The sequence below is a fragment of the Pocillopora verrucosa genome, chromosome 14, assembly GCF_036669915.1.
Source record: "Pocillopora verrucosa isolate sample1 chromosome 14, ASM3666991v2, whole genome shotgun sequence".
Taxonomy (NCBI): domain Eukaryota; kingdom Metazoa; phylum Cnidaria; class Anthozoa; order Scleractinia; family Pocilloporidae; genus Pocillopora; species Pocillopora verrucosa.
The window spans coordinates 13,127,321-13,147,361 of NC_089325.1; the positions used below are offsets into that span (position 1 = coordinate 13,127,321).

Consider the following 20,041-nt stretch of genomic DNA (forward strand, 5'->3'; position numbering starts at 1 on the left):
CAAGGAAAAACAGCAACAATAACGGAAAGAAGAAAACTCTTTTTGCAGCATATTTCCTGAACTCTACGATATTGTTAGTGCAAGTTGGTAGAGTATTTGACCACGCAATCGAGTATCATGCGTGTGTTTGATATCTTTATTTCAACACCTCTATTAAGAATCAGTTATAAACTTTTATCAACAGTTGTCGGTTATGGAACCTACCTCAGCCTGTCGCGCAGCCTGTACCAGCGATTCCAGTAGCCGGGCGTATGTGCTACAGAAGAGTAAAAACTGAAAATGAGTCTTGTACAAGTAGCGACACAGCTGCACCTGCCTCGCTTCCTGACTGTCCGGGTCTGGAGACAGGCGAGTTTCAGGCTCCTCATGATGCGAGCCCACAGATGAACGCTTCACCGCCAGTTTCACATCATCAAGACACTCTAGCGTGCGTTCACTCTTTTGCATGTAGCTAGAAAAATGCGAATGCAGTTCCAACACAGCGAACTTATGCCTCTCCAGTAACTTTGTTCGATTCAAGGTCTCTGTATCAATGAAAACAAAGGGACAGTCTCCTCGCGACTCTAGGAACTCTAAACAGTTTGAAAAGTGATGGGTCACATCTCGAAACTTGTCCTCCACCAGATAATTGCAGCACTCTCGTGTTAAACTGTAGAATTTTCTGCGGGTACTCTTGTATAAGCAACAGAACATGGAGAAAGTGTTGACAGCGGTCACTCCTAGATTGTCTTTTACTATAGAACCCACGTGCGATGTCCACAACTTCTCAGGCTCTTCACGCGAGTCCCACGTGATCTCAGTCACAGCAAACAGTTTGTAAGAATAGCTGGTTTCTGAAGCGCCAGGTAACGAATCCGAACTACAGAGAAACAGGAATAACATAATTCTTCTAGAGAAAAATGTCACAGGATACAATTTTTTAATGATTCTTTTTTAGAACCAAAGAACTCAAATTAGACGGAACATTTTGAAGGAGCTTTCTTCTCGAAGAGATAAACTCTATTAATCGTTTTCATTTTATTCCGCCCATCAGTTGTTGTTTGCTCATGCGGTCATTGTCCGTATTAGGGACCTTAAGCAAACCACGACGGCGACGGCAACGAGGACATGGAAAAACAATAGATTTAATTGACAGAACAATAGCTCAGCACGTGCGTTTGAAAATTTTGTGCATTTCTTAGCCATCTCATGCAAAACAACAACAGGACATCACCACAAATTGCGTCGTCTGCAAACCGAGATCGCGACGGAACTCAATGCTTCTTTTATATGTTATGCTGTTATGTTATATCTTTAACCCTTACACCTCAAAGAGGGACTAGATTCTTATTTCTCCTCACAGTATCACCCTTGAATCAAATGTAAACGTCATGAGAGTAAAGGAAATGATCACCAATTTAGTGAGCATCTAATTCTCAAAAACAAATTCTCCATGTCAGTCCCAGAGGAAATGTAAAGAGGAAAGTGTGCAGATAATGAATACCAATCTTAGTACAGCGGTACAGTTCGTACATTAGCACGTTGTATTTACCTCTCTACAGATGGACTGCGGCTGTGTGTTCCAGGTTCAGGAGTCTTGGAATCACTGTCTATGACAACGACAGTCACATTAGAAGATGACTCGGACGAACCTTCTATGACTGTCGAGTTGTCGGTTACTGCGGTCAACGTACTACTGACTATCGAGCGACTCAACTAGAAAGAAAAAAAAAACAAAGAAAAGATCGATTATGAGCAAATGGATACGAACTTGCACCTTGACACTGTTTTATTTTAACAACTGAGTCATTTAAGACTCGTGTGTTGGTATCCAGATTAAATGCAAATCTGGTATTTCAGACGAGCTGGCGCTCTTATTCCGGGCTTGTTGGGAAGTAAGAGACCTCCAAAATTGAGACTGAAATAAGCGAGAAATGAAATTAACTTATAGAGAAAATTTATACAATACACCTTAAGCAGCACCTTCCGATTCGTAATCACATAGGGTTATCCAACCAGACGCTAATCCAACCGATGTGATGTAATTTTTACAGAAACATGAAAAATTTTAATTTTCTCATCTGTCGTAAAACAAGAGCAATGTTCACTTAAAATTTGAGAATTTAAACCATGTCCTTTCTTGAGTTCATAGGAAAAAAGGAAAGTAAACAAAACACAACACAAGCAAAAACAAAGAGCCAAAATGTTGTCCATTTTTCTCTTAGTAGCTCTGCAATGTAAATGTTTCAACGCATACAATGTGCCTATCCCATCCCCACAAAGTACCTCGTCCTCATCATCAGAGGAGTCGTGAGGGGTGAGATCCTGCTCACTACCCGATAGACACTCTAGCGTCTGTAAATTGGACTTCAAGTCTCGATCCAAACTTCCTGTGTCCATGCTGCAATATGACAAACGACGATCCTCGTAATCAGGGCCCCACATAACGTCTTCGGCCTCGTCGTCGTACAGGAAGTCGAAATTCGTCAGAACGCTTATCTGAAAATAAACACGGACATGGGAACCATGTTAACGGCAAATCCTCAATCATGCACCTTTGCAACAGCATACTCGTCCACTAGTAAGGATGGGAACTTACGTATATACTAAGTCTTTATATCAAAATTAGTTTCTACTCCCAAACGTTTCATTAAATCTTCCCCACTTTACTATTGTTTCTTTTTGATAACCAAATACTCACACCAACAACTTGTAACAAATTAAATATTTAACTTCAAAAAAACAAACAAAAAAAAAATCATCAATATAACCAGAAGGAAACGTAATGGTCTGATGGTTAGCGCACTCTACTTCCGTTCGAGAAGCCCAAGTCCAATCTAGGAACAAGTCACAGAGTTGTTTGGTACAGCAAGACATTTTCTCCTCACAGTGCCTTTCTCTATCCCAGAGTATGAATACCAGCGAACTGTCGAGGAATGAAACGGAGTGCTGCAACTTACTCCAAAGGATTAACGTCCCTTCAAGGTGGACTATAAGAACTTGTTCTCGCTTCATGCTACTGAGGCCGAGCGTGAGCCCTTTTGGCTCTTAAACTGATTGTATCATTTCTTACCAGTGCAATCACTAATCACTTACTTGTTGAGGTTCTAGTTCGTCCTTGGCTGTTTCATTAGTCAGACCTTCCGCTAAAGATGCCTCCTCAGACGACGGCTGTTGACCAGCACCTTGTTTTTCCACAGCAAGATCACTGCTAGAGCTGAATACAACTGAAGGGCTTTGCTTTAATCCTACTGTGTGACCACAAGTCGTCAGCACGTTCACGAGCCGTTCACGTGTACGCCGCTACAATGATTTAAGACACAACAACAAAAAATAGTCACTCACTCAAAAGCTGTTTTCAAGGCGCGTAACTGCACAAAAACTTTTTTTCCGGGCTCCATTTCTATCCTCTTTCTCGAGAGGATCCTGGAAACAAAAGTGGGTGTCTCACAATTTATAATTAAGTATTCGTCTTAAAACATTTTCCAGCAGCATAACATGACAACCTCATAAGTAGTTCATTATTACGAAGATTAAAAAAACTCACTTCACAAAAAGTGCTATTTTAACAATACCTTGGACCAAGTAGACAAATAGCACCAACTAACCTGAGAAAGATGCGGCTTTCTCCATACAGACATATCGACTGTGGCCACTGGCGAAATGAGCTTGTTCTCCTTACCAGAGTCCACTTGGGGCTCTGGAGTACTGCGCCTCCCTATGACTGGTGTGGCAGACAGGTCAAATGTGAAGTCCAGAGTCCTCCCCGGGAGGTCTTTTTTGATCATCATGGCCTCCGTTGACCAGGAGCTGTCGTATGCCGTCCACACCGAGCTGGCGGGACGTGGAGGAGGTGTATCGAGGTGAGAGGAGTGGGAAACTGCCATCTTAAGAATGTCCAGAGACTCTTTCCAGAAGTTACCCTACAATGAAAAGGAGACGATTGTGATTGCCGAAAAAATAATTACATAAGTTGAAAGCAGCTTTCTAAATTTTCAAGGTATTTCACTCTTTACATCATAATAAAACCGTGACAAGACATTGTTGCTGTTAATTTGTCATATCAGTCTTTTTCCATCATCAAGGATATTCACCTTCAGATACTTGGCTATTGTCTTGAGTGCATCATTCTGAAAGTGCCTCATGGATGGAGATGAGAAGTCCGCTAGTCGCATCACTGAACACAACATGCCCAACACAACTTGATTGTAAGCTGGGGGACCACGCTCTAGGACCTGGTGAGAAACAACACACGAATGACGGTATGAATTTGTAAAAGTATTGTTGAAAAAAAGACAGCATGTTTTGAAATTTGACACTGATTTCAGGAGACTTTATATGGGGCAACACACAACGCTGACTGATTTTGCTTAAGCCATCGCTCAAAATATATATACCAACCTCTAATAGAAAGGTGACATGAGACCGAGTGAGGTGTCCATAGGAATCGTTGATGTATCTATAAACTGCATCCAGCCATGTGGATCGTGGTCTATGGTAAGATTTCCCTATGTACATCTCGAACAGTTTTCCTAAATGGGCGAGATTGCCCGAATTACCGCACACCTGAAAGATCAACATCTCTGATGAGCGATGAAGCTTCCTCTCCAAAAGATAGTGGTTATTTATCTTTATGAAATGCACAATACTAATGAGACATTCTAATTTGTCTCATGATGTAGTTACGCCTGATAACACTCCATTGGTAACTTCTTTTGGACTTAGTTGACTGACAGTTTAATTTTCTTGTACAAAGACCTAAGTTACTGGCGGAAATATAGACGACCTTCGCTTTTCCAGCAGCCCCCCTTTCACACGTTGTCAATACAACGAACTGAACGCTTAAAACTTTTACTGCGTTAAATCTTTTGCCGTGAATGTTGTAGGATAGTTTTCATAGCCCTAGGTTCACACAATAGAAAGAACAACAGGATATACAAAAGCCAAACATGAAAAAGAGCATTCTCAAAATCATTTTACCTGTACTATATTTTGAGCACATGTCTTGCTAAATTCATCAGGATCATCAAAATGTTCCAACATGTGTGGTAACAAAGCTAACATGTTAAGGGCAAAACCTGTCAAGAAACAAAAGTGAAGGTTAGCCTAACACACGGAACGACCCTACAAGTTTCACTTTGTCTCTATTAGAAAAGAAGACATGATCAATATAATATCTTCTCACTTATAAAACAAGTTTATCTCACCAGCAGCTTGGGACGGATCCACGAGACCCACGTTTGAGAAAACAGTCAGTTTGGCCAGCAGATGAAGAGAAGGTTCAGAAGTGGCTGCATTGGTTAGACCCTGAAATGAAAGTCACGCAATAAGAAATAAGCAATTCATTACCTTACCTTCTTAAAAGCAAACAAAGGAACAGAAGGAGACAATCAAGGCCTTAGCTGGGATATGTCGATCACAATGAAGTTATTTTTCTTTTTAAAAGAGGACTATTTGTCACCCCTGGTTTCATTCTTCCTCTTCATAATGTAAAAATTACGTAAAAACAATGGAATGGAAAGGAGAAATGAAAGTTGGCTATTTTGCATAGAAGTATTTCATACAAGTACGTGTATCAGGGATACCCTCAAAATATTATTTACTGAAAACTCCAATCGCTACGAGATTGTTATTAGTACAAGTTACCTTCAGCAGCAGTGCTTGCAGTCCTGGAAAATCGTTCCACTTGAGTCTGTGCAGAACTTTGTCGAGTTTGTCACGAGAATCGTGAAGACTTAAGTCCAAAATCGATAGCACCTATAGAAACACAAACAAAGAGAATGTAATGTAAAGGAATTCATGCACTAATTTTCATACGCCATTGAGTTTTAAAGTACTACTGAAAACCTTTGCCTTCACTCCTCTACGAAATGTCTTGCACAAAACTAATGAGACACTTCGCTTCATCAAAACCAACATTCTTCTCGCGAAAATAGTTGAATAACATCCCTCACGTCTAATCAATGATAAAAGTCTTGCAACATAAGCGAGGGGGGGGGGGAGGGGGAAGGGGGGAGGAGAAGGGGGGCTGTCCAGCCAAACTGATACATTAACAAAACTCGTTTCATTAATCAGAATCGTTTGGCTGGACGACTCAATTTCTAAAACATATTCCGTTGAGTTTTGGACAAGCAGTGCTGAAAGCTAAGTAGTACGTACATTGCCTCTCTTCTCTAATAGACTGACCTTGTTAAGTAAATGAATAGCCATTAGGAATTCATGTTCATAATCTGACTCCAGTAAAGAGACAGCAATCCAAAACACACGTGTAACCATGTCTGCCTGGCTCTGTGGATTGATGGCCTCTGACGGTGTCTTAAGGCATTGCACACTAACACTAAACCAAACACGGGCAGGAATACAAAAAAAATTAGATAGATATCAGAGTGGCGGCAAATGGAACCGACAAAGCGTGAAGCACACATAACTTTCTTTTTTTTTAACTAACCATCTCACGGAAGCAAAACATCGTCTCTTCTCTCGGTCTACCGGCGTACTAAACACTTACTAAGCACGTAGTTAGCGCACATTTTGGGAGAATACGAGGAAGCTAGTAAGACTGTTCTCACCTTCTTGTTCGGATGAGATTAGGGTCATCTCTGTTGCCGTTGAGGCGTCCAAACTGACTGAACAAGGACGAATGTCTCTTGAATTCACAACCACTACTCAGGGAACGTATGTGCCCGCCATGTCTCATCCTGGTCAGCGGACTGATTGAACCGACGCTTGCACTTATTATATGAAGATTGTATTCATCGATGCTATCTTCCTTTTCGTCTTCAAAGTGGAACCCAAGCCCCTGCTCCAAACCACTTCTGTTTGGGTGGTCTGTCATGGCCCAATCAGATGCTGTCTCAAGGGTCAAAAGGATCTCCATGACATAGCCCTAGATAGGTAGAGAAAAGAGAACGGTAACTTTGACTCTGCCTAATGTCATCATTGCACGATAATGTAAATTGGCCACCGTAAAGATTTTCAAAGGCAGACTTTTCAGGTGTTCGCTCTGACGAAGAGCTAACGCTCGAGTCATCAGCTTTAGAAACTCTTTACGATGGCCAATTTACCATATTATCGAGTGATACCCCTCACCGACACAGCACCACAGTTCCGTTAGAAACTTACGCCCTTTATTCTACTGTTTTTGCGCTGAGTCACGTTGTTATGTTGAACTACGAACGTTAGGTTACGTTGCCTTACGTTGCATTGTTTTACGTTACGTTGTGTTGCGTTGTGTTGTGTATTGTTTTTTACCGAGACACAAAACTCTCACAGTCCCATTTTCCACCCAGGAAAATGAAATCGGTACCGGGGAACTGTTCGAAAAGCTATGACAACCGGAATAAGCTTCAGAAGTAATGGACTCCTGCTGTACTCATAAGACACCACCCAACCCAAACAATCAAATCCACTCACCTGAACATCTTCACTGCTATCACCAACAGACTCTACCAGCCTGGAGAGGACATCAGAGAGCATGGACCAGGAAAGAGGAACCTTCAGAGCACGGAACACTTGGAAGGACCTGCCAGCATAGTGCCTTGATGAGCACGAGGTGGCCCATTGAAGAGCCACCTTAGCCATGGCTTCTTGCACTTTGCTGCCCGAATCAGATGCTTGGAAAATTTGCACAACTGATGCAACGAACAATTCCAGCTGTTCGGCGCTTTTGATTTTGTATGAACGAGGCGTGATCTCTTCAAAGGCCCAGAGAGGCTTACAGTCACTGCAAGAATAGAAGGAAATGAGTAAATAACTTGGTAAGTGCCATGTTCTTTGTAAGGGAGTTAAGTTGGGTTTACAAAAAGTATGTTCATGGAACACTTGTCATCAGCGTGGGACAAAGAAGAAAGCTGATCAGTCCTCAACAAGGAATCGAACCTCAGAAAAATCCGATTTCGCAAATAAATGTTTTACCAAAAGGGTAAAGAGAACCAGACCCACAAAATGTCTAGGATGAGCAACGTCCGTGAAATCTTGTGTAAGGAGAGAGTAACAAAGAAGGTTAAATCTGAGAACGACCAATTCTCAAATAGGGTTGCACGGATTCTTTTAAAGGAAATTGCACGAAGTTCTGTGAGAAGTAAGATACAGTTGCGGTATAGAGCTTTCTTCACCTGTTTGCAAGAAATTCAATGAGTTCTTGGATCTGCTCCACAAGTCTGTTGGCACTGTTTTCCTCCGGAGGTAATGCTATATTCAGAGAGCTACTGCCAGCAGCAGACCTATATTGAAACAGCGGCCAAATTGTTCACAAAACTCTAATTACAAAGCGACAAGTACCGACTCAAGACTTATGAATGGCGTTGTAAAAATTAAATAGCACTTATTGGATATGTGGAGTAGGTTAACCTTTATAAAGCAAAAAAGGGACCACAATTCACATCCTGACCCTTGCTTCTGACTGAAAACTTTGAATTCAGCAAAGTTTAAACCAAACTTTATTATTCCTAATAAATAATGTCGACTGTATTAGAAGACTGACAGTGTACTTTAACATTTTGCGGCTTATCCCCGGCCGCCATTTTACAAGAGGGCCTAAAAAGCACGGTAGGCGTGGTAGAGTATCAGGATTTTAAGAGCCCACAGCTCCAAAACGGTAATTATACGAAACTCACTCAGAGAGGCTAGTGCCTGCACTAGCTGCATTACTCTGCACCGAAGAACCACCTTGCCTGTCGCACTCCGCACCAGTCCCAGCGCCCGCACCAGGACCAGGCACACCAACAAAATTACCAACATCCAGCGTCCACGAAGACTTCAACAGGCCATGTTTACCAAGACCTTGTTCAGACACAGTGATGAAGTTGAAGAGCGATTGTGCCAAAGAGACGTGGTCGCCCCGACACACCAGAACTATAATGAGATTGACCAACAATCTCTTGCTGTGTTCGTAAACCAAGGCCTTGCCGTGATCCAAAGCTTTAGAAAAACAAATGTTTTTAAGGTCAAAAAACATTGGTTCAGCAAATGTAACTCTCGGAAGAAGCAATAACAACCAAGATGGAAAAACGATGAAGAAGGTTAGGAGATTAAAACATATTACAAGTGATAGACTTGAACTGTAAAGGCTTAAATTTCCATTTCGCTCGACGGTTTGCTAGATATGAGAGTTTGAGACCTACTGTAACATGATATTTATGGCAAAGAATTCAATAACCTTTTAGGAGATAAATGTTCTAATTTTCATTCACTGTTTGTCGAACGTGATGAAATGGAGAGCAAAATTTTCAAGTTTCTCCCTTTTAGAACTGATGTAACATGGTTAACCCTTCATCCCTTCAGAGTGACTGGCATCTAACTTCTCCTTACAATATTACTACTGAATCACACCTTAAGGTCATGAGAATAAAGGAAATGATCACCATCTGAAGAAGCTCTTGATTATTAAACAAAATCTTCTTGTTACCTCCTTAGGAAATGTATAGAAGAAAGTATGGAGAAGATACATACAGATGCTAAGGTGTAAAGAGTTAACCAATACGGATAAGTTCGATCGGTAAACTTGCCATCTGGAAAATGACAACGTACATTGTGGTTCTGTAAAATCGCCAAGACTTACCAAGAAAAATGACATGCAACATGAGAGGCAGATGTTCTTCCCAATCAACAGAAGCTTGGTCAAGAACTAACTCCGCAAGCAGCATGAGAGCAAAGTTACATCTGAAAACAAGATGAAATATTATGACTACGGTAAAATTAAATAAGAAAATCATTGAAAGGAAATGAAGATGCAATTTTTGAAAATTTGATAGCGTGGTTATTACGTAACAAACTCGTCAGCCCTCACAGAAATGAAATCCTGAAAAAAATTCCTAATCACTTGGTTTTATCAACTGGGCCGATAATGTAAATTGGCCACACCAAAGAGTTTCTAAAGCTAACGATGCGAGCGTTAGCCCTTCGTCAGTGCTAGCTTGATTCATCTCAGTTGATAAAATCAAACTTTCTTGTTATACCCCACTGACGCAGCACGAAACTTTATTTTAAAAAACTTACGCCCTTTATTCAAATGAATCAAAACTTCAGGCTTCTTGAATTTCTGGCATTTCAAAGTTACAACATGGACGTTGTGGGATCGAAACGTACCTGTATAGAGAAGCTACGGAAGGTGCAAACGGCAGAATGTCAATAAGAGGAGCGAAGAATTTCTCTCCTTCAGGGACTGGTAACGAAAGAGTCAAACCAGAATTAACAAGCCTGTGCGCCATGATCATCCACTCTTGTGCCCAGGCCCCCTCAGGTTTATCTTCCTCTTCAATCTGATCAACCTCTTCGGGCTCCGCCAGTGGTACAGCCGAATCCAGTGCATCTGGTGCAAGAGTGGCGAACGATTAATAAAACATCATATGTGCCTAGGCTAGGATGAAAACGCGGTGGTGCACTCGATTCCGGACAAAACATGCTCGTCGAAAGACATAATGAAGGCGACGAAAGAACTGATGATCTTAACGAGAGTTCCAATATTAAAAGGCGTAAAAATGAGAGATTCAATGGATACTCAAAATTGGTTTTAAAAAATATTAAAAGGCTATACAAAAAAACCCAGATATCTTTTAGTTGGCAATCTCAGCCCTCGACTGAAAACTCCCAACCTCTTAAATTGCTCCGGATTTTAATCTTGAGAACCTCATAACGAGAATTAACCCTTTAACTCCCATAATTGACCAGAGAGAATTTCTCCTCAAAGAACCAATTCAATATCAAGCAGAAAAATGATGAGAATAAAGGAAAAAACCGATTAGGGGATAATTAGCTGATCCAATACTAAATTCTCTGAACTAACACTATAAGAATTGTATAGTTGACAGCAAAGAGAATTACAAATTTGATCATGAACCCACCATTCTCCAAAGTCCTTGGAAGAGAATCGCCTTTTTCCTTCTTGTCATCCTTCCCCTCGCGTCTTTCTTCTCTCGACTCCTTTCTCTCGTCTCTTGACGTCCTTCTTGACAGTTCATCGTCTGTTTTTGTTTCTTCTTTAGTAACTTTCGCTTGCGACGTCGTCTCTTCTCGCGCCAGTGACCTGGACTCCTCTCCTGTCGAACCCTCGATGACTGAGTCCCGACTAGATGACGTCTTTTGCAGAGGACGGAAAAATGGCGCATCGTCGCACCGCTCAAATTGTGAGGCCACTGTTTCTGTGAGCTACGGACAAAAATATGCTGTTACGTTCTTGTTCAAAATGTGCAAGAAATCATCACATTAAATAAAGCAACGAGACGATACAAAATCGAAGTAGGTGAAACTCAATCGTCCTCTGATTCACGTCGTAAAAGAAAGTGACATTTCGTTGTTGTACAAGACGAAAACCAGAGAACACACAAAACGATCCGTGAAACAAGGACGAAAGTCAAACATTCATTTGAAATAGAAGGTTCGGTGACCAAAACTGGGATACAGCAGCGGTATGAGAGCGCTTTCAGCACCCAGCCAGTCATATTGTGAAATACGCCTTTGAACATGGCTTTCTAACCTTGCAGGATTAATTTTATTGACTATGGAAGTAAGAGACGAAGGATACAAAAATAATTCCCCGTGTGCTTAGTTTGGAAGGAATAGTACGGTTGAGAGAGAGCCTTTTTAAAGAGCGAAAAAGCATTGAGCTACTGCTTTGGAACCAACTAAGAATGCACCTATACAGTGCAAATTTATCCCACTAAAAAGATATTGATTCTCAAACCTTAAGCTCCTCCATAAGTTCCTCGACAGTTTTCTGTTTTCTAGCACGGGCCACATACACAGCTAGCTTCTTTGCCTAAAAAAAAGTAATAAAAATTAATGTAAAACATTACATCAGAGACCAAAAGCTACAGGGCTCAGCCACCTTTCAACAGCGGAAAAGCCGCGAAATTTACTGTTTTAGAGAACATTTCTACCTCGTTTCGAGAATCAAAACCAATGTTGCTAAAACGACTACTTGCAAAGGTATATATCACAAGGAGCCCATGGGAATCAAAGTAACAGCAAGCAAATTGCAAAGGTCTGAGGTTCGACATCTCAAGGGATCTAAGAATGTTTCTCTTTGTCTTATGCTCGTGTCAAGAGAAAAGAAAAACCTCCTCCTTTAGCTTAAGATTTCATTGTTTTGGGCCGAGATCAGATTGTTTGAATTAGCCTATAATTCTGTACAGTTTCTGTTCTGCACTCTGATCGGTTTTTTTAGAGTTTAGGTGGCCGAGGTTACCGTAGATGCACAGTAAATGATCACTTACGTGAATAAGTACTTCTGAACTACCAATAATACCAGCCAGAGCTATAAGATAACCCAAGATCTCATGGATATTATTCTCCCATCGGCTGCACAAACTGCCCCAGGCCTCCTCGATCTCTTTAGAGAATATCTCGTCATACTGTTGAAATAAGTTAACGTGAAGTGAGACACTGGATAAACTTTTACTCAAATATGTGTGCTTCAACAGTAGATATTAGACTATACTTCGCCAATTCTTTCACCTGTTCCTACTGTTAAAAGGCTGACAAAACAAATGTAGGTGGCTCCGCTAGCAGCGAGAATGAAGCGTGCGTGCTCTAATTGGCTACGCAAGGGGCACCTATCTTACTCTCACAGATTTGTCCATTAGGTTCCAAAACAAAAAACAAAAAATACACGAGGCCGGCTTTCGTTTTTTCAATAGATCCTTTGTTCAGAAAGAGGAAAGGACCCATAGGCTTGATCTTTTTCAGTCACAAGGTTCATAAAAGGAAAAACAACCTAACTATCCAGTCATCTTAAGCTCAGAATTGATCAATTATTCCAGTCATTCTGCATGCACAAGAAGTCACTAGCGAGCGAAGGTTTCCTTCTGTTTGGAAAGGAGCCTCTACATGTACCTTGTCATGAAATGCCAATATAAATTAAAAGCTAAAACCCAGTCGCACTTACCTTGACAGTGATGTAGAATAGATTGTTAAGTACCAGCTGAGTAGCTTCGACGGACCCCCACCCCTCCCCCTCTAGTTTAACTGGCGACATAGCATCAGTTTCTTCTTCTTCTTCTTCCGTCTCTATGTTCAACTCAGGGGGAGTGGGAAAGGAATTGGACAAGTCTACCAATTCAACATTTGCTAACCAAGGTAGCATGTATTGCAGTATACACCGCTGACCTATTGAGGATGTCATCTCGAAGCGCGCGGTCATCTCTGCCAAGAGAGAAGAGAACGAGAGAGTCCTTCTGATGAACTTGTTTCAGAACAGCGAACTGTCAATTCTGAATATCATTGATTATAGCGGAGCTCGCAGCACGGACGAAGCGCGCAGGCACCAAAGCCTCATACTGGGAACATTTGGTAACCCTTTGTCTTTCAGCCGTTTGTGCATTAGCCGTGAACAAAACATTTTTTCCTGCAGGGTCCAGCTCCACGTTTCAAAACCGTCTGTCCTTCAGTTCCTGATGTTAATTGCCATCCGCAGTAACAATGTATTTAGTGTTTCCGATCACTTGTATATTAGTTGTAGCCAAGAAAATGAGGGGAAAAAGGGAGAAATATAACATAAGGTCTGCTGAACATACCTTCAAACATATGGATGGTGATTTCCGGGTGAGCTGTGGCTAGCGCTTGAGATAATGTCCTCTGGCATTGTGAGTAGGAGCAGCGGAATGCACATGACAAGCTCGGTGTTGTAAACGGGAAGAAACGTCTAAAAGATTTCAAGCAAAGTCATTTCAATTGACGAAAAAACAGAAATTAACAAATTGTAAAGCTGTTCTTTGCCTTACTTCAGTGACACAGCTCGGCACGACAGTTTAAATTCCACAATAACACTGCAATAGAGCTCTACCTCTCTAGAAGCTGAAGTAGTTGTGCCGCCTTTTCTCGGATGTCCAGTGAAGAATCAGCAGTTTTGAACAACACCACATTCAGAATGGGAATCATTTCACACGGATATTCACTGTTAACCAACGGAGACAAATAGATCACCATTAAAAAAGAAGGACTGAAAAATAATCCACTATGAGAGTAAGCAATAGGAAACGAACAAGTAGTAAGGGATTAAACTGCCTTTATTAATTTCTTGTATGCACCACACTCCCAAACACGTTTGCAAAAAGGGAAAAACAGTTCAGTCACCTCTTGGTAAACACAGAAACAAGTGCCTTGAAACAACCGCTGACCACCAGCCTGGCACCCATGTAACACTTGTCTATCACCCAGTAAAGGAGTGAAGGGATGCTGGCATTGTTCTCAAGCAGGCTAACCAGTGTATCATGTCCCAACTGATGGATCTGAAGAGAAAATTGCATTTTTTATAATACAGTGGAAAACAGTCAATCTACTTCAGCAAGCATCAGGAATAATTAATTTTGGTACTCTAGAGCATTACAGTGCACACCTTCGCCCTTCTCGTGACTTCCAAGCTTTTACAGAATACAGATCTGATTTTATTGGACTTCTTGGACGTAACTAGCGTTTTTTATAGAAGTTAAACGAAAACAAGTGCTGTCCAGCCGCTATTGAAGAAACCCACCCACTTCCCTCAATTCTTTCCGTTCCGAGCCTCGCTGCTCATTTTCGGGGCTACTTCGTAATCTAGATACACTTTAAGTGCGGCATTACTTGGCAGATAGCTTCATTATTGACTTCCTGTTGCTGTTTGTTTTCCCAACCCAAAACTGTAACACGAAGAATGTAAAATCGAGAAGAGAATTCGGCAGACAGACCCTGCTTTCCCCTCTAAATACGGTTACACTGAAAAACGAATATATCGCACGGTGTTGTGACAACAACACTGCAAATAAAGAAATAAATAAAGTAACCGCCATAAATACCCACCCTCTCTTTCGGAGAATTCAGCACAGTTTGTAACCAGTTGTAGAGATAACCGCCAGTGGAAAGACCATTAGGATCAAATGCAGGACCACATTGTAACAAGCCACACATGGCCTAACGGATACAAAAAAATAAAAGGAAAAAAAAAATACTTTTCATAGTCTCCTTTGCAGTCTCGTATGGATGCAAGGATCTAACGTTTAAAGAATGACAAACTACATGTACTGAGATACTTTTAGCACCCTATGTACAAGCCTTAAGAGGTACTGTATTTCTTACATGAAGAGAAGCCAGCTCCAAATCATTGCTTTGTGCGCTTGAAATGAGCGGAGTTCTACAAAAGCAATTTAAACAAACCCAGTTAACAACCAAACTTCATAAACTGAAAAGGAAAGTCAAGCAAAATAAATGAAAGAGGGCTAAATTTGAAATCATTGAAACTTCTTGGAAATAAAAAGTTTACTTTTCAAGTCCGAGGCCTTTGACTCCAAAATGGGCACACCAACTGCTAAACAGGAAAAACAGGTTACAGCGCATGTCATCTGGCAGAAGATTCCTCCGAAGGGAAGCTGTCAAAACAATTAAACGGGTCACCATCAAGTGCAGGAGAAGAAAATAAAATGTTTTAGCTCTCCATTATTGGAGAGCAATGGTGCAGTAGATATTATAAAAAAAAATAGGCTTTTTACTGAGCATGACAGCAGCATATTCAAGTTACGCTTAACTGCGACAGGATTGTCATGAAAAGCGAACAAATGAAATTGGTGAACAGTTTGACTTACCAGGCACGGAGGTGATCATTTTGTAAATAAAGTTTGCAAAGTGAAGTCGAAGCTGCATAATGGCGGGCATGTCTTTGTCACTTTCACTTTCGAGGTACAACCTGATGACAATAAACACGAAGTTACAATTGAAAAATGTGAATAACGTCAGATCTTTACAAGAGTTTCATACTTTGCACAAAGTTATAAGTTCGGTGTCGCCATAAAGCCATACATTTGAAATGATCTTTGCAGAAAATGAATCCCAAGGATTTCTAGTTATCCTAAAATTCCTCCAACAATCATTTATTTCCTTTGTCTCGCTTGGTGACAGGTGTGGAAAACTCGCACTATCCAAACGACGAATCATTCAAACCAATCACAACTTGGTCTCTAGCCTAATTCCATGCTTCAAGCTATCTGCAGGTTTGAAATTTATACTTTCATTCGTGGTGACACCTCATAATAGTTTCCTTTGTTATGGAAGGCTGTTGAGGTAATTTTTGGTTATGGTTTCAGGACAATCAAATGAAAAGCACTCCTACGGTTACTGCTCGTACGCCGTGTTCTGGCGGATGAAATACCTCGTTCCGTCGATATAATCAATAAACGTTGCACAGAGTCCATCTTCCGTCACCAGCTCACTTGCGCTACGTAAACAAAAAGAACAGAATAAATGGACGCCATTACTAATAAGTCCATAACATACCACGTAATGACGAAGCCAGTTTAAAAATGTAAGGTTCGTGAAATAGAAACACCAGCATTCCCGGTACAACAGTGATTCACATGCATTCAATTTAGTCAACAACTTCTCTACGTTCGTTCTTTACGCAAGGCACTCTCCAGGACTTCCTCGTTACATCAAAGTTTCCACTACATTTGAAGATCAACCCGTTAAATCACAGACGTAAAAACCAACGTGTCATTCAGGAAACAGATCAAGAAAGACGGTAAGCATTATGGAATGATGCAATTTTGATACCACACTGTGTATAACCCATTTCACTGGGAAATGCTACGCTGTCAAACGGAAATTGTTTTGATATTTTTGCAAATGGAGGATCACCTAAGAAAGAAAAAAAGGTTCTCTGAACGTAGGAAGATGAATGTGGTAACAAACCTATCCTGGAAACAACCATGTTCAGCATTGAGCTCAAATATCCTGACCAGATATGCTCGCAATACGTCTCGCTTTCTCCTCCGTCTAACACCCTGTGATGATAAAATCAGGTGTGTAAATAAATCTACATGTGACAAAGATCTTGCCTACTGTCGAGGTTTCACTTCAATCTACTTCAGTAATGTAGAAAATTAGCAGAATTATTAAAAAGCCGAGGATATTCATTACTACTTACATCAGGAAGATTATAAAGAAACCTTCAAATCAAACTCAAGATGAAGGCGATTCTTATTCAGACAATCTAATAATGCTAAACAGGTTAAGAAACATTCACCTCTGCCCTACGGTCCAAAGCTTCTCGTAGAAGAAAAAGGAGTTCTTCAAGTAACTCTCTACAAAACACAAATAGACAAGTTACTAACATAAACACATTGAGTGGTAATGTTTGAGCATATTTCTTTCTTTGGTTTGAATTTTACCTAAAAGAACTTGGGCTCGTCCTTCCAAGACCAACAATGACAGCCTCCCTGATATCAGAGCAGTCACTTTTCAGTAAAGGTACAGCAAATCTGAACAAACTGTCCACCATATTTGGAGATGGAGGCTGAAAGGTATAAAACCGAAAACTAAGAATTCTCCCTCACACTCTTGTTATGTGTGCTAAACAATTTTTCTGGCATCTTTCCAACCTCATTTACGGACAGAACACGCAAGACATTTTTTGACCCTGCATCTTTCAAACATGCACGACGCTTGCCGCATAGGAACCCACTACAGATATGGCTTGATTTTCCAAAGATTCTCAGAAGCTCAGTTGGTCGTGCATCGGACCTCTAAATCACACCTGGTTTAAGTTTGAATCTATGAGAGAAACTCGATCTTTACAAGCTCAAAATTTATTGAGTAAGTCCGTGTCTCAATTTATATATTTTTTTCCAATAAAACAATCTCGTAAGGGGTAGAATCGTTAGCTACTTTAATAACAAGTTTGTTCTTAAGCCAAACATGATACTAAATTGCTTTCTTACAAACAACGGTAATCAATGCTTCGTCGATTGCAGAATCAGAACACCAGGACAACTTACCCTGGAATCACCTCTCGTTTCCGAGCCTTCTGATGAAGTTCTGCAATACACAATATAAGATAGACTTAAGTTTCATATCATCAAGCTCCTCCATTCATTCAACAGTGGTAAAAAATGATGAAAAATGTTAGAAAAAGGGAAAATGTCACAGCTAAAATCTACATAATATTCCTCGAAATTTATCAAACTGAAATTCTATGGAAGAACCGTTCTCGATATATTAATTTCCATCCCTAGTCATCCGATATTTCACAAAATTCACATTTTAAAACCCATGGGCAGGTTACTCACAGGAGGTCTAACCTAAACCGCGGTTTTACGCAAGCAGTGGATCTTAGATTTTCTCTACGAGTGGGTTGATTTAATTTTAATTAATTTTTGTTTAAAAATAAAGGTCCTTCCACCGCGAGCTTTCGGCCCTCTCAACATTGTTCAAAATCTCAGTGGGCTAGAAAAAGAGCCAATTGCTCGCTTAAGAACTCAATTGTTTCCAGAGAGCGAAGAGGCGGCGCCTTCTTTATCGGAGAAGGCGCTTTCTAAAGCAAGTCAGTACAGTAAAGTAACAGTTAAACTAACCCTCCATCGTGTTCCGACGAGTCGCTCCTTAGGGGGAGGGACCGCGGATAGGCACAACAAGCGAATATAAGGTAATTTCTAAACAGGCACACATGGCTCGTGTTCATAGTCTTCTTTGGTCCTCTGCTGTAAACAGAAGACAGACTGGTGATGGAATCTATCCCTGATGCCCTATAAACAGAACAAAAATATTATCAATTGAACATGTCATTCGGAAAGACCTTCACATAATTTTGAAAGATTCCATTTGACCTGAAATACAGATGACGTAAAATGTGGTAAGAACGAAAAAAAGGGTAGCTTAAATATCACTGATGTTCTTCCCATATTTTAGCGTCTTTGTGATCTACTTCTGAACGGACAAATGGCAAAATGGAATAAATTTGTTTAAGCAGTGGAGAGAAGCGCAAAATGAAGAAAGTTTATCATCTGGCCTTGTAGTACTCGACTGTTCGAACGAAATGTTTCTATTTAGGTTTTAGTCGAGAAGCTAGGAATTATTTTTCTTTTCTTCGCTCATCAAGACCTTCCAGTACTTTCCTTTTTAGCACGTTTCGCTTCTTGAATAAGGAAAATTCCAGCAACCATTTCCACAAATGCGTGCCATATTGGACAAACATAGAAAACAATCTTTGTATGACGTCAAACGTGTGTCTGAACTCCGATAGATCGAAGACAATTACCAATCAAAACGTGCCGTGAGTTAGTACGATAAAGAACCGATTCTTACCCTGAGTCAATTAGCGAATAAACAGTGAGAAGTCGACTGAAGACGTTTGGCCAACAAAACTGCAGAGCAGAAGGACTCAATTCAGGAAGGTACCACTTGTTCAGAAGACCTGCCATAAGTGAGGACCAGAAGAAACTGTGTAATGAAATATTCAGCTGCTCTCCTGTCTCTTTGTCCATGTTACCTGACAGCCGCTCATTCACAACCATAATGTCAACATTGCCAATTGGCCCAGTGAAGAGCTAAAACAACAACATATTTCTGATTTAACTTTATAATCCCCAGAGCGATATGCACGTAACTTCTCCTCGCAGAATCAATACATTACATTAAAGATGAGTATGAAGCTCAAATAATTTACTTGCTTGAAAACTGCGAAAGGTAACTGATAAAGTGCTTTGGCCGAGAAAACATGCCGCGTCATACCAACCAACCATATTTCATAGACTAAAAAAGTTAGACACTGAAATCCAAAACAACGCAGTAGGAGACAAAAGGGCCACCCACCTTCTCACTCTGAGGTATGGAATGCAGAACCTTCTCAAGTACTGTTGGAAAAACTTGATCTATTACATCGAGCACTAGTTTGTCAGATTTTTCCTTGAAGAAAATAAAAATTGAGGTCAGTTAAGCTATCCTTTTAGTTGTTTATCAATGGAAAGAGTAATTGTTTGATAAACAAAGAGCTTCCACTAATTTTACCTTGTCGGTGAGGTCCATCAAACTGCTTAGTGTCCGCACTTCTTTCAGAACAAGAAAGGCAAGTCTCCTTATGATAGGATGTATACTATATACAGACACAAATACGAAAAGGAAAAGAGTTACAAACATTTTAAGACCACAACAGAAATAAAGAAAAATGATAAAAAAGCATATTATGCGCAGATCTACTCGAAGCTTCAACATTCCCCCCGGACAACCCCCCGCGCATTTGAACTTTTCAAGATTGGCTTGTTCAAATTCCTACCCCCAGGGGGGGCAAAAATTGCGTTCAAAGGTCCAACCCAATTTTTTCTAA

At 40.6% G+C, this 20,041-nt stretch overlaps 1 protein-coding gene across 2 annotated transcripts in view; it reads right to left on the minus strand.

Moving 5' to 3' along the window:
• LOC131768506 (protein furry homolog-like) overlaps positions 1–20,041 on the minus strand; it is a 33,725-nt gene that overhangs the window by 1,749 nt on the left and 11,935 nt on the right. For both annotated transcript variants that reach the window (XM_066160986.1, XM_059084232.2), the window contains exons 24-60: positions 19,726–19,810; positions 19,531–19,623; positions 19,024–19,265; positions 18,294–18,464; positions 17,718–17,757; positions 17,112–17,236; positions 16,967–17,024; positions 16,633–16,724; positions 16,094–16,159; positions 15,531–15,631; positions 15,212–15,317; positions 15,028–15,082; positions 14,752–14,862; positions 14,050–14,204; positions 13,760–13,870; positions 13,491–13,618; positions 12,863–13,119; positions 12,192–12,329; positions 11,660–11,734; positions 10,821–11,124; positions 10,066–10,288; positions 9,539–9,639; positions 8,595–8,898; positions 8,094–8,201; positions 7,393–7,702; positions 6,549–6,865; positions 6,166–6,316; positions 5,626–5,736; positions 5,187–5,286; positions 4,960–5,057; positions 4,381–4,545; positions 4,074–4,214; positions 3,588–3,902; positions 3,076–3,282; positions 2,266–2,478; positions 1,532–1,695; positions 205–859 (exon numbers count right to left, since the gene is read on the minus strand). In XM_066160986.1, the coding sequence (XP_066017083.1) occupies positions 205–859; positions 1,532–1,695; positions 2,266–2,478; positions 3,076–3,282; positions 3,588–3,902; positions 4,074–4,214; positions 4,381–4,545; positions 4,960–5,057; positions 5,187–5,286; positions 5,626–5,736; positions 6,166–6,316; positions 6,549–6,865; positions 7,393–7,702; positions 8,094–8,201; positions 8,595–8,898; positions 9,539–9,639; positions 10,066–10,288; positions 10,821–11,124; positions 11,660–11,734; positions 12,192–12,329; positions 12,863–13,119; positions 13,491–13,618; positions 13,760–13,870; positions 14,050–14,204; positions 14,752–14,862; positions 15,028–15,082; positions 15,212–15,317; positions 15,531–15,631; positions 16,094–16,159; positions 16,633–16,724; positions 16,967–17,024; positions 17,112–17,236; positions 17,718–17,757; positions 18,294–18,464; positions 19,024–19,265; positions 19,531–19,623; positions 19,726–19,810 (6,196 nt within the window). The remainder of the gene's footprint in view (positions 1–204; positions 860–1,531; positions 1,696–2,265; positions 2,479–3,075; positions 3,283–3,587; positions 3,903–4,073; positions 4,215–4,380; positions 4,546–4,959; positions 5,058–5,186; positions 5,287–5,625; positions 5,737–6,165; positions 6,317–6,548; positions 6,866–7,392; positions 7,703–8,093; positions 8,202–8,594; positions 8,899–9,538; positions 9,640–10,065; positions 10,289–10,820; positions 11,125–11,659; positions 11,735–12,191; positions 12,330–12,862; positions 13,120–13,490; positions 13,619–13,759; positions 13,871–14,049; positions 14,205–14,751; positions 14,863–15,027; positions 15,083–15,211; positions 15,318–15,530; positions 15,632–16,093; positions 16,160–16,632; positions 16,725–16,966; positions 17,025–17,111; positions 17,237–17,717; positions 17,758–18,293; positions 18,465–19,023; positions 19,266–19,530; positions 19,624–19,725; positions 19,811–20,041) is intronic.